Here is a 14,349-nt window from a genome sequence, read left to right as displayed (position 1 = left end):
GATCTACTTCTCCAACATGTACATGAAACTACGCATGGCCATCGATGAGGCGCTCTTACTCCATACCATCGTCGTCAACTTCGTCTCCCGCGTAATAAATATCCTGGCCTGCTGTCTGCTCGTCGCCATCGAGGCTAGTGCATAGAGTAATAGCTAGCAGTAACTTTTCCCGCATGATTTCCTCGCTTGAATACACAGGCAGCTCAATGTTGAAGAAGCACGTGTCGGCCTTCGGTAGAAGTGCATCTTGGTTTACCCCGTCGCCTTGGGGTGGTGCCTTGATGAGTAAGCGCGTGTGCGTGCGATCGAACTCGGCGTCGTCCGCGGGCAAGGTGTCTTGACCCCAGGCAAAGTTAATAAAGCGACGTTTGTTCTCCTCGCTGAAGCTCGATAATACCTTCCAGAACGTCTCAAGATACGGAAATTGCTCAGGGCTCATGCCAGATGAGTAGCGAGTGTGCCTCTTAAGTAATTTGACATCGATTTCGAGGCTGCCGCTCACCCATTGCTGCAGTTCAGACCACACGCATAGCTGTAGCAGTTGCACTGGTACGATCTTGCCGAGGCCGCGTAGCATAGCATCCACTTGTGGTTTGCACTCTTGTAACCGAGTCGCTTTTACGAGTCGGATATACTCCTTTGCATTAGCCTTCGTCACTGGAAGATGCAGCCCTCCGGCCTTGAGCTCCACAACAGTGCCATCGCTGAGGGTCGTAGTGAACGAATCAAAAAGTATCTCGTCGGGATCTTCATCGGGATTCGAGGCTAACTCCTCGAGAAATTTCAGGCTTTCGCATAACGAATGATCCACACTTTCAAGATCCGCAAGAACGAGGCTTTGTTTAACCAACATTTTCCATACCAAAGGCGCCAGGCGAAGGTTGAGCCGCACCCCCGTTCGTAAGCAGCAACCCATCAGAATTCCAACAAATTCGAACATTTGCAGCAGGTCTTTTGATGTACTGCTTGGTTTGGGCATGTAGCGCTCACGGAACTCGCCAGCCTTCATCACATTATTTTGCGTCGGAATGAATAGCGGGTTACCACTGGCAAGTAACTCGTTTGAAATGTCATTGAAGAGCTGGCGGTACGGCCCTCCTTCTCCCACCACGTTTTCGCCTGCGAATATGACAATAAACGATACAAACGGATCGCTTGCGCCTGTAGGCCGTTTCGCCCGCAACAAAGACGGCGAAATAGCACTCAGCTGCTTCATCGTGGACGCGAACAGTGATAGCTTAGGGTCACGGAGGGTCAACAACGAACGGGAAGCATCTGTAGCGCTAGAACTCACTCCACCTTGCTTGCCAGCGATCTTCCTCCGATCAATCGTTATCATGGGGCGCTTAGTATTGGTATCAACGAACACCGAGTGCGCCACGGTGGCATTATCTTGTGTTTGGGCAAAGAACCTAATCTTCACCCCAGGGAAAATCAGCTGCCGTATCGACACGATGCGACTACGCAGTGAGCTAGGATCAGTCCACAAGCGAAGGTTCACAAGAGGCAATGCTCCCACCAACAACTTATTCAGTGACTGCAATACTGAGAATCGTAGTCGCAAGTCTCGAGTTTCAAGCGATGCTAGTAGCGAGTATTCACGTACGTGTTTCGCGTTCAAATGACTTGGGCATAGATCCGTCAGCAACAGGACACCCATTCTTCCGCTGAGCTCGCGACACACTGCAATTAGTTGACAATCCATCTGATGCGTCCACTTCCGTTGTGCTTCCATCGCGTCATCCTTCGATCCATAGTGACTGAGCTCAAATTGAATATCATAACCAGACGATTGCATCCATCTGTACACTGCGAGAGGCTTTTCCTTTATCTTCAATACCGTATCTGCGGAGATTAATTCGTTCATTCGCTCCATGCTAGACAACGTATCCCATGCTCGGTCCTTCTTCATATTAGCCAGAGCGGCGAACGCGTCTATTGCCACCTTGCTATCAGTAGATGAAGAGTATTGAGCCGTTTCTCGTGTAAGAACACCGCGAAGCTCTACTGACAAACCAGTTGCAACATCATTGTCTGATACTGTTTTGTGAAACAGCCTGTGGCGTAGAAAATCGATAAGTTGTACCGGAACCTCACCAGTTCCATCCGCTACTCGTACCATGTCAACAAACCGAGCAGCACTCAGCTTGTATTGAGTACCAGCAACAGTGTCCGCATCAATTGACCCCCCACCACCATTCTCATCGCCGTCACCTGTTGTATTTCCTCCGACAGATACTTGGGGAGGGGGCACTAATTCTGCGCTCCGTTCCATCGTGCATGCGTCACAGTTCGTATTTGTCCAACTGTTAACAAACGTGCACGTTGTACATGCCCAACCATCCGCAGCAGTATTACCTGCCTCTTGTGGTGTTGCTGGGGGCTGTGACTGCGCCTGCACTTCTCTAGCCAGATTCGCCAGCTCAAGGGGTATGGGAGAGCCGCAAGCAGCACATTCCACGTCGGAAAGAGAATTTTCAAGCGTGCATACACTACAGGCCCAAGCATCGCCACTTGGATCCGCGCCATCGCCAGAACAATCGCTCCCGTCGCTTGATTTATTGCTTGAGTTGTCAGGTGGTCGACACACCGCTTCGAGTTTAGCAAGCAACTCTGTATCTTCCGTCGTCGGTATCCCGCCCTCAAACTCGAGCGTTTCCTTAGGAATTCGAGTTAGCAGGTTAGCGATTACATCTCCTCGACCGATATCCACCATTGCATAACCCAGCGTCTTCCCCTCATTATCGACGGGCAAGTAGAGAATATTGGAAATGATGCCAAAACGGGTAACTGTTGCAGCCGAGTACACGTTTTGATCCTCCGCTTCTCCGCACTCTTCTAAAGCCAGGTGCACAAGAAAACGCGATACACTCGTCTCCAAGTCCGAAATATTTGATGTGCGGGGCAAGTTCTGCAAAAAGATGATCCTTTCACTGAACAAGTCGTGAGATGCCAGCGTATTATGCGCTGCCTCAATTTCCCGAATAGGCGCCCGCCCACAGTAAATTCGCTTGAAAGCATCGGGGGTTGCAATCTCCCGTTTTCCCTGCGCCAATACTCTCGTAAACACAGCCATTCGCACATATTCTTTCCACCATGCACCTCCAAGTATTGATGACGAGCCACCTTTTAGAGACGACACTTCTTCAACCAAGGATATTAGCTCGGCGAGCTGTTGCGTAAACAGTGAATAGAGTCCCTTTTGAGTGGTTCGCTCGTTATCATACACGAACGTTAGCTCTTTCACCAAGCTTGACAGTTTCGCGATCGGAACAGCGTGCATAGCTCCCTTGCCCAATGCAAAATTGATTAGTTTTGCTGTGATCTGGTATACAGCAGTTTTCGCATTTGATGGGAGGCAAGCCGTAGTAGCAATAAGATACTCTACGAGCACATTCAGTGCGGTCGTCAATATCGTCTCTACTTCGTAATGAGAAAGCTGTACAGACAGCAACTTCTGGTAAATCTCTTCGCATAACCATAATGCCAACCCAAAATCAGCCGTGAAAGCATCGACACGAAACTTGTATCGAGCGTATGTTCCCTGGGACATTCGCACGTAACATTTATCGCCTGGAACGACTAGTGACGGCAAATAGCTCAGTCCACGCTTGTCTCCAAAGTAGCCGAATAAGCGATCTGTGCAACGCTCGTCGCGGAAGAATTCTAAGCTGCTTCCTGCTGGCAAATCCATGAGCACGGGATGAACTGCGAAAGATAGGACTAAGCAGGTTGCATCGGGCACGTGGATGAGAATCAATGGTTGCGGAGGGCTGTCACTCGTCACCATGAAGGATCTACTTCGCAAAAAGGCACTGGACAAGTCGAAACTTGCTTTCAGCTCAGCCAGTAGTGCCTCCATCAGCAGGTATCGGTACTTCCGCGTGGAAAAGGCAGGGCTAACTTCGGGTTGTTGCAGTTTGGGCTGTGCAGACTTCAACGAGTTACTGGAACTTGCTGCAGCGGCCGACGCAGCCGAACCAGAAACAGAAGAGGCACCCCCGTATGCTGCTTTTTTACCAGCAAGGCCACCGTGTTTTCCACGTTTTTTGTGCTTTTTTGCTGGCATTGTAACCGTAACGCTGGCATTCTCATCGTACGACGTCGATCGATCCATGACTGGGGGCACAGAAGTGGCAGCAGCACGCTCAAACTGTTTATTCAGTACTGCCTGCAACACCGTGATCAATGCCGTCTTTGAAGACACCTTTGGACGCAAGTAAAGGTTGCTATTGCTTTCTGTTGATCCGCCAAATGCTGATTCGAAAATTGTTCCCATTTCAGACGACAACACCTTTTCAGGGCATCCAAGGTCAGCTGCTGCGGCTAGTTTGAGCAAATCAGCCAGATTATAGCGACTCTCCAGATCCTTGGGCAGTGGCGCAGCCAGCTGCATTGCCTTGGGGGTTGGAGAAAGGACTGCTGACGCGGACGGCAACGGAAAAGGTGACGAGCTCGTTCTTACCAGGCTTGTTTTTCTTGTCTCGATCGATAGCTTCATGGCATGTTCAGGAGCAACTTGCAGCAAATCGAACACACTTTTCCGTGCTAAGCTGTAGACGAGTTGTTGGTTCATCACCTTAAGCCGCAACCTACTCGCCTCAAAGTCAGTCACTGATTGCTCCGAGACTGAGGTAGTCGACGATATTGAACGCAGACTGTCAACATGATACCACCAATACTCACTAGCTGACGTCACAGGGTTTACGAGTTGAAGCAGCACCATGCCTGACGGATTGACAAGTCGAACAGCCCCCGAGTGGCCTAAAGTCCACAGCATCTCCCGGGACCAGCCCGCAACATCCACATTTTCAGAAGCGATCACATATCGACCACCAACTTCCACGTCATCAATTTGCAGCGCAGACCAATCCGTGTCTGGATCAGGGTAATGACAGCCGGATGGCACGTGACCGTCGCAGAGTGTGAACGCAATTTTTAGTGCTGCTGCCGCATTACCTTCCCGCAGCGGTTCTCGTAGCTGAGCGAAGAAGTAATCCATCTCGTAACTCTTAAAAGAACCTGACACGTATGTCTCAATCGCTGGGATTACGTTTTTCTCCCAGTATTCCAGCATTTTGTTTCGTCCCGAGTGTTGCGGTAAATCTGTGCGGGATGAGAACGCGTAAAGGTTGTAGAAATACTCCGATGGGTCAGATAATGATAATAGTCCATCATTGCCAGGAGCGACAGAAGAGGATGGCTCATCGAGCGCAGACATCGGTGGGCGGAGAACAGAGGTTTTCTCATCGCAAGCTGTAAACGAGCTCGACGAAATTGGCCGCGTAGCGAGTGAGAAATGCACTTCTCGCGAGCGAAGCCACTCCATCCGCCATAGTAAGGCACGCATGTCGGCAATGTCTTCAACCTTCAAGTCTCGCACACACAACTGGGCAAGCTGGAAAAGGATAGCGGGGCAATTGCCATATGTCTGTAGCACACAGTAACAAATCGTAACGTATTCAGCAATCGGTAAGTTATTCAGCACCGTACAAGGACATGCACATAGGCAACTTACAGAGATCACCTGGTTATCAAAGAGTGATGGCCAAGTCGGCGCCATGTATGCAAATGATTGCATAAGAGCGCATGCCAGCTCCCAACGTAGTAGAGGTGCAGCTGACGAAGCAGCACTGCCGTCCTCACCTTCTGATGTCCACACGTAAATTTGTTTAACCACAGAACAAAACGAAACAACAAGTGGCTCGAGCGCTTGAATGGCATCTCCATCAAGACAGATGCCACTGATCGCTCTAACCTCTGAAGTTGTACGCTGGTAAAAGCAAATATCATCACTCTCAGATTCTCCATTTCGGGCGCCTTCCCCAGAATCCATAGTTGCAATTACGATGTCGTCGTTGCCGAAGGCGTACGAGTAAATTACCCCCGTCTGTCCCATTCTAGCTTTGTCAGCAACATACCCCGACAATGAAACAATTCCGCCAACTCGTAACGGTTCGCGAAATCCACCAAGAATCTGGGTTGCACCCATAATCAAGAAGTACGCGTCACTTGGCAAGGGGGCCAACTTGGCCGCCGCCGCAAGCTGACGGGGCGCGCCATCTAGAATTTCAGTGAGAGTTCCCAGAGTGCTACTCCGCCACTTCTGCATCATTGGACGATTAGATGTGATTAAACGTAGCAAGGCGACCATTTCCGATGCCAACGCTCGCTTGTCTCCAACGTGATGACCATTTTGCCGTATCTTTGAGTTGACAAGAGTCGCCTTCCTATTAAAGGCATTGATGACATCTCGACTAGTTCTTCTGGTCGGACCTTTCTCAGTTGACAAGGTCGAGCGACGGTGGGAGAGCCTCGAAGAGCCGGGCTCAAACGAGAATTGGATTCTACTTTCCCAATCATGCAAATAATTAATGTTCTCTACATCGTCCACGTGTGCCACAGTCACCAAGAACCCAAGCTGCGCGAGCCCATCAGCAGTATCGCAACACGTTTTTCGACTGCCAGAACAATAAACAGCATAACCTTGGGAGTCAAGAAGCACACGAAGCAAATTTCCCTTCCACGGTTTTGACCCAACCAAGGCGGTCTCGGGAACAACACTTCCACCTTTTGAGCGTGGTTGTAGCAAGTCACCACTGCCAGTTGTATCTGTCAAGCGGACAAACAGATGCTCCAAGTTATGCGTTTGATTCATGTAGCACGTCGTGCACAAATCATAGTTGGGGCATGTAAAGCACTTGAATCGGAAACCACGCAAGGGACTTTGGTTACATCCGTCACATCGCACGCTCGGGTGCTTCATGGTGGCCTGTGCGGCTGTGCATTCAGCAACTGCTTCCGTTACAGCTTTCTCTACGGCATTCTGGCCATCACTCACCTCGACCGGAATTTTCAACGAGCTAATATCAGGCTCCCCGACGGTGTTAACTGCGTCAACCAGTTTCTCAACTGCTAACTCGTTTCGAAAAATAAGAACACAATAGCCAGCCTGCTTACCAGGTATGTCGTTTGCCGCAGGTAAAACTGCTTCTGTGTCGACAACATTCGGAATGGGGGATACCATCTCTCCAACTCGCTTCAGTAGAAGTTCTTGAATGTGCAAGCCAAGAACAATCCTCTGTCCAGATTTACACTTGGCAGTCACTCTAAGGTCAAACATCGCATCACCCAACACCTCAAGAGCGTATCGAAGGAGTCTTGTACTTGCCAAACTTAAGCTCGACGCATCACTAGAGCTCGTCGCGATATCAATTGCGTTTTGAATCCACCATGCAAACGCTTCAGGCCACTCGTAAACATAAGCAATTTTGCTCGCAATCGTGCACATGATGCGATATATAGCTTCGTTCGAGGATACTGATACGTCGAATTTTTCACGGGCATCTTGTGCAGGAAATCCTTGCGCCTTACCCTTGAGTGAAAAATGCTTGTATAAGTTGCAGAGCTCATTAAATACCACCTCCAACGGTTGCTTCCATGCATCCAGTTTCCACGTAGCAGGTCTATCATCAAACACTTCTTCCACGAACAGTCGTAGCAAGATCCATGCAATATCGTACACTTGTCCGTGCACTTCACGTGCATCCGGAAGTCTGAGTGCTCCATTTCGGACTGCATCGTTAACGTCCACATAGCATGGGTCATTTAAATCCATTATCACTTTCGAAACTTTCTCCAAGCCAAACACTCGACCCGAAATACTGTCCAAAGAATGTGCACAATTCCAGACTTCCGCCAAAGCCACAGCTCGGAAAGCAGGGAGAGCGTCCTCCGACTCCGATACTTTAGCAATGGTCTGCGCATACGAATTGAGTCTGTGTACATACACGAGGATCGAGTTGTTATGACAACTACGTACAGGCTATTATGTTAGAACACGAATAACAGTACTTACGATGTCATCATTTTTGCGAGAAGATGAGGGTCAGCCAAAGCGCACCCTGAGAATATTCCATCATCTTGCACAAGGTTGCTTGAAGGAACAGCATATAGGACACGACCGACAAAGAACTGGGCCATGTCTTCGTTAGTTAGTTCCTCGAATATTTCCTTGCAGAATATAACGCCAGTTAATCGAGTTTCCAGACGGCTTGAGTGAGCTGTCGAGCATGCTTCTAAAGCAGACACAGGTACTGCACTGCACAAAAATTTGCCCACATCAGACAAGCATTCAAATATTGTCGAATGGTGTGGTTCCGAGACTGATTCCAGGTTGGCATTTCCATATTTGACGCATCTTTCCCACCGTTTTAGTAAGAAACGAGCTTTACCCGAAACAGCTTGCGCAACAGATTCGTGCGAGCTTGGTGCCTTCTCGCTGGTAACAATATTTTTCTCTTGTTGCGCTGACGTTTCCTGCACCAAAAGATCGTGAACGGACTTGATACAATTTGTCATATCGCTTTTCTTGAAAACCACACCCTTCAGCTGGCAGAGCTCCGATAACCTATCCAAATTGTCAGCGTAACGCTCCATCAATTCATCTAAGCTGACCCTATCCATGCACAGATAGCGCCACTCGCTGACAAGTTGTACTTGGCGCAGCATCCACCGCTCCAACTTTCCAAGCTCAATTCCAATGCGATGGAAAAGCGCATTTTCGCTATCTTTGGGCAGAGTTGTTTGACTTTGCACGCTGTTCAACCATGCATCTAGTTGTCGATAGTTTGATCGGATCAGAATAACTGCGGCAGCTTCTTGTAGCGATTCAGTCCACCGATTGGTTGCATACCGCGATGGCAAAGTGCGTAGTCGCACATATTTGGAAAGCGTCTCGAAGAATGACTCTCCTTCTGGGGTCCGATTGACGATGTTGTCGACAAATTTCCATCTGCCACACTTCAGAATATTGCAAGTAGGAGTTGCTAAATTGAATAAATGCCGCTGCATTACCCAGGGTTGGCATCCTTTCTCGACGCTTTGCAGTGGAAGCCCACGCAATTGCTTGTCTCCAATTATGCTGCAAGCGTTTGCTGCAGCACACCCTAGTTCAGGGATCCATGATGTGCGTGGATTAGTAAACAGGCCGCGTACTGTGCATTTGAGACCCCATCGCTGTTTGTCCCCGGTCCCGCTGCGACCTTGAGTGGTTACACACAGCATTATCGTTGCTGTGTCCCCTACAATTGTAAGCCCACCAGCTGGCCAATTTCCACGTGAGTACGACCCATAAAAGCACCCACCATCTTCACCAAATCCAACGTCCCCATACGAAAGTCGATCAGCTTGGTACCAAGCTAACCCTGACGTAATAAACACGATGTCAGCTTCACCTGATGTTCGGCATCGCGGGTCAAACTCAAAGTGTAGGACACTCGCGCCTGGAATGTGTACTACACGGCGAAACACGGGCTGCGTGTGGTTGTATGGATGGGGCGTTTCTACTACTTGATATCCTCCGAAAATGGCTGCACCTCTACGAGTTGCCCTGGACCGCTTTGCCACACACTTGTCTTCCTCCGAATAAACGAGAGCATCCAGCGTCTTCATTAACGTAACCAAGCGATTGCGAAACTCGTCCGAAAAGTGATCAGGAAAGTTCGGGATGAAAGCGATAACTAAGGGTAAAATCGTCCCAACAACAGAAAATCGTAAATCGGGCCCATTTGACTTGCGGTAGCAATGAAGAATGTCCAGTGAGCTGTCGAAGCACGCTCGTGAAAAACACTCAAACGCTGCAATTGATTCTAGCACGTGTTGTCCCACCTCCTTTAAGGAAGTCGTCGGTGTTAACTCAAGGTTGGTAGCAAACACTCGAGCGCAGCAATAATTCATAACTGAGTGCAAAGCCTTGCTGACTGGGGTCAGGAATGGTAACCCGTCATCGTCAACTACCCACTTTTCTCGCTGCGCACTACCCCATTCGAGTTTAGACAACGCGAAAAGTACCTTCAAAAATCTTAAAAACCCAGTATCTTCCGTGGGTACAAAATCGGCAATCGCAATGCGACCATCGTCCATGGGGCTGTAGAGAAGCCTTCTCAACAGATCCACCTCACAGTCATGATTAGTTCGCACTACTAAGGAATCGTGTGGCTTCAACAAAGTCGCAAAAAACGAATCTGGCAACTCCGGCGATGTTAGGGGGGTTCGGGCAGCCTTTTCGTGCGATGTAGAACCGATAACTCCCTCACACGTGGAAATAAAAAAATTAGACCGGCAGTTCAGACAGAAGATATTCTTGCGAATTCCCCAAACCAGCAGGAAATGCGCGGATTTCACCACTTCAGAACGCTCGTGGTGTGACACCGCATCTGAGAGCAAATTTGTCGAGGTTTGGTCACCAAAGAGATGGCCTGCAACGTCCCTTAACGCGCGTTCGGTTTCTTTGAACAGCCGTTGCATAGTTTCATCACTTGGTTCGACTTTCATCCTGACACCTACGAGTTCGAACTCTTGCACAGTCCCCGTCAAAATGCACAGAAGATCGGCTACGAGTCTGTTGATACCGCCAGGTGTCTTATCCATTGGGGGGATACCGCTTTCATCGCAACATCCTTCCTGCGCCGAAAGCAGCTTGCAGTAAGAATTGATCGCTCGGATGATTTGAAGAAGACCATCGTCCTCAAAGTCAACGCAAAACGGAATGATGTGGCCCGGTCGATCCTCTATACGAAGCCTATCCAGCTCACTCAACCGTGCTCGAATGTTCTTCATGCGGCGATTTCTTGATTTTGTTCCCGACTCAGCATCCTTGCTTCCTACTTGGGCATCGGGTTGTTTATCGGCTGATGCTGGTTCGCGTCCCGCACGGAACAAAATGTCTTGCAAACCCGCACGTGGATGTTTGTATGCTGGGAATGTAGCACGCCTTCCCATGAGTTCAGCGATTTGCGCGATAATCAGCTTTCCACTATCAGCCAGAGTGTCGCATTGTGTGTTAGCGCGATGTACGAGACCATGTTGTTGCGCATGATCCACGTACTCCTCCAAAGAGTTTAAATACCCTGAGAACACAAGGATTCGTTTCCGTGTCATATCGACGCATGTTGGGGATCCAGCGGGAATCCCCTTGAGTAGTATGGGCTTATCCGAAAGCAACGCACCACTCTTCAGCGAAAAAAACCAGGACGCATCGCACGAATTTGCCGCACGTTTCGTTTTTTCACTGTGTTCGTCTCCAACAGTATACAGCCCCGGGGGTGAAACGATGCAAAGCTGCCCGTGTGTTGCGTAGAATGTACCGGCAATGAGTAACACCGGATCGAGAGCGCCTGATTTCGGCTTTGCAGCAAGAACGACACTTGAAACGGTGGGGATGACCATAGGCTCTCGCAGATACGCACCACAAGTATGCAGCCATGTGGACGCTTCATTCAGCTGATGACCATTTCTTCTTAGGGCTACCTGGCATTCCTTCCGGGAATACAACCCGCACCAAAACGCTGCAAGATCGTTGACCATGTCTTCCTCCGTCTGTTGCACTTGTTTTTCCTTCTCTTCCTTCTTCTTCTTCAAAGAGACTTCCCTTTCACTTTCAGCAAATAATGAAGTATCGACAGAGGAAAAAGGGTCTGTAGCTTCAGTAGATTCCGAAGTTGCGAGACGAGATTCTCCGTCAACAGGTTCAACGTCAGCTCCAGGAGCTATCTCAACGAAGGTATTTGCGCTGGTAGCAGTGTCATCTTCAGCAGGAGCGCCTTCAGGAGTTGGGTTCCCAACCGGTTTGTCGATCACCGTTGCAAATAAGCATGATTCACACAAATCAAAGTCACACCCAGAGGTGCACCGATAGCGTTTGGATGAATTGTCTCCATAGCAATTAGACATTCCTCCGTCGCACATCCATGAAGTTTTGGAAGTGCACAATGTAACGGTATGGGAATGAAGTGCAGAAAGAGTCTCCACTCCACTTTGAGTATCGGCTTCCTTATTGTCCGTAGTGGTACCTTGTTTTCGTTGATCCCCCGACGGCGTTAGGTCCAAGAACAGGTCAATGTCGGGCTCTTCTAGTCTCATGATGGACGTGATCGCATCAACCTTGTGTCGGTACAGTACGAACTGGTGGCGTGGTAGTGGATCGGGTTCGTTCTCACGATCAACTTCTTTAGTTACCTCGCCGTCATTGGGCTGTCGGAAACAGTTATCATTGGGAAGTGGCTTCCGCTCAACAACTTGACCATCCTTTTCAACCACTATGTACAAGTCGTAGCATCCTTCGGCTCCCCAGCGATACGTATTGACGCGCTGATTTCTGTCCCATCTCACTGTTACCCCACTACCTTTTACACCTCCCCACGTGCTAATACGCTCGACCGTACCCGGGCTACCCTTTTCGCCATCTTGGTTGGACCATTTCCAATCAGGGCCACGAACGACGCGATCTCCCACTTGAATAGTGGCGATACCAGGAGATGGAGGTGGTGATTTTGGTTCACTATCGCTTTTCCCAAGCACGGCATTCACAATTTCACTCACAGGCGTTGACTTCCTTGACTTATGCGTGCGGCTTCTGTGCTTGCGGTTGCTGCTAGATTTACTTGACGAAGGCTTTTTGTAGGTATCGATACAGCGGATGGTGAAGAGGTCTATACCATCCGTAACCATAGCGTAGACGCTGCTTTCAGTTGTACCTTTTCCAATTAGAGAACAATTGGGAGCCAAAACGAGCTCTTGCACATTTTCCAAGTCGGCAGTTCGAATGCGATCCACACGGTGACCAGGCATAACAATTGTACGGCAGTAAAGTGAATCACCAATACAACACAGCCACGATCGCTCCGCATCGCGGCTACGGACATATTCCTTGTTGTGCGCATAGACAAAATCGCGCACAGTCGTCCCATGCCCTGTGCCTATCTTGAAAAGCCCCGATCGCCCGTACACATACAAGTACAGACCATCCGTCGCAATAGCATCACTAGTAGAAGGTTGGTACGAACAAACCTTCCACTGCGCGGATAAATCTCGAGGAAATATAGCCGCAAGAGTAGGCTCTGCAAGATGCTTCGCCAATCGCGAGCAATACAAATCCAAAAGCGAGCGCATTTCAGGGCGAATCGACGTATTTTCCTTTGACGACATGTCGCCAATGTAGGTAGTCTGCCCCAACTGGACAAACAACAACGCCGCTCTGCTCAAAAGCGTAAACGATTGCAGCTGCACACCCATCGCAAGCAATCCAAGCATCCCAGCAAAAGTAGACTCGGAGATGTTTGATGGCGGCCCTGATATTTGCTCTTCTCCCGAGAGTGCCAGCAATTCTGTGACTTCGCCTGCAAACTTGTTTACGTCGATTGGTTCATAGATGAGACTTGTTTCAGGCAGCTCAGCAAGGCGAGACAAGAACTCGATAGCGGCATCTGTGTCGTGGTGCCATTGGAGCGGACTTCTGTACGGTAAGTGCGGCCACTTCCGCGGGAATAAGTTCGGCACAGTTGTGTCGACGGCGTCTTCCTTCTGCGATGCAGTAAGAAGCGATTGTTTCGTAGAGACTTTACCTTTTCCATCCGACCCGGTATCTCCACCCCCAGCAGCAGAAATGTCCACTTTAGCCGTTTCCAACGTTTCATCCCCCGGCCCGTTCTCCAGTGCTCGCAAGTAGCACACACGCATAAACTCACTTTGCTTGCGGTACCGATACGCATTCGCGCAGTGCACGCGTCTAGTGAACGCCGCAATGGCGCGCCTCGCCTTACGGTACTGCATCTGTTGCTTCGCGGAGCGCTTCGACGGCTGCGTCCAGTCGGCTTCCTCCCCATCTCCAGCGAGCGTCGGAGGCACGTACAGGTCCCGGAACGGCTCGAAAATCTGCTCATAGGTAGCAGGCCCAACGCCAGGCACTTTCACCCCTGCCGTGGCTGCAGCTGCCATGTTCTGAGCGTCTGCATCCCCGTCCGCGGTGGAGTCTTTCCTCTCTCGGGCGTTGACCTTCTCGTCGTCCTCCTCCTCCAGCTCGAAGTCGTCCAGCGAGTCGTAGTCGTCGTCGCTGTCGATGAGGTCGTCGTCCAGCCGGCTCTCGAGCTCCGAGGCGACGCTGGCGCTGAGCAGCTGGCTCAGTCTGCGCGACGTGCGTCTGGAGACGACGCTGCTGGCTCGGCGGCGGCGTCTGGCGCGGCGCAGGCGGCTGGTCTCGCTGCTGTCGCTGTCGCTGCTGCTGCTGCTGGCGTCGTCGGCGCGGATCTCGTTGGTGCCCAGCACCACGTCCTCGTTGAAGAAGTGGAGGGTCTCCTCCGTCTCCACGAAGCGTCTGGGCGGCATGGATCTCTCCTCGTTCTTTCCTTTTCCTTTCCCACCGTCCGGGCGGCGTCACGCGATCAGGCCCCGCGGCGCGCCTCGCTCGTCCAGACAGACAGGCAGGAGAAGAAGCGGTCGGAGCGTGACGACGACGGCCCTCCGGTCCTGCAGCGCGGAGAGAAGCAGTGCAGTGCGGAGCTAGTGGGTACG

At 50.4% G+C, this 14,349-nt stretch overlaps 1 protein-coding gene across 1 annotated transcript; it reads right to left on the bottom strand.

Annotated features, from left to right (window-relative positions):
* Window positions 1-55: 55 nt before the first annotated feature.
* IUM83_01796 (putative Hect-domain containing peotein) lies at window positions 56-14,163 on the bottom strand (the record flags this gene model as incomplete). The annotated part of the gene is made up of 3 exons (XM_067925675.1): window positions 56-5,431; window positions 5,519-7,778; window positions 7,859-14,163. The coding sequence occupies 3 exons, from the start codon at window positions 14,161-14,163 to the stop codon at window positions 56-58; spliced, it is 13,941 nt and encodes a 4,646-aa protein (XP_067800689.1).
* Between the last annotated feature and the right edge of the window lie 186 nt (window positions 14,164-14,349).

Source organism: Phytophthora cinnamomi (genome assembly GCF_018691715.1).
Source record: "Phytophthora cinnamomi strain GKB4 chromosome Unknown Contig0, whole genome shotgun sequence".
Taxonomy (NCBI): domain Eukaryota; phylum Oomycota; class Peronosporomycetes; order Peronosporales; family Peronosporaceae; genus Phytophthora; species Phytophthora cinnamomi.
This window is presented reverse-complemented; position numbering and strand designations above follow the sequence as displayed.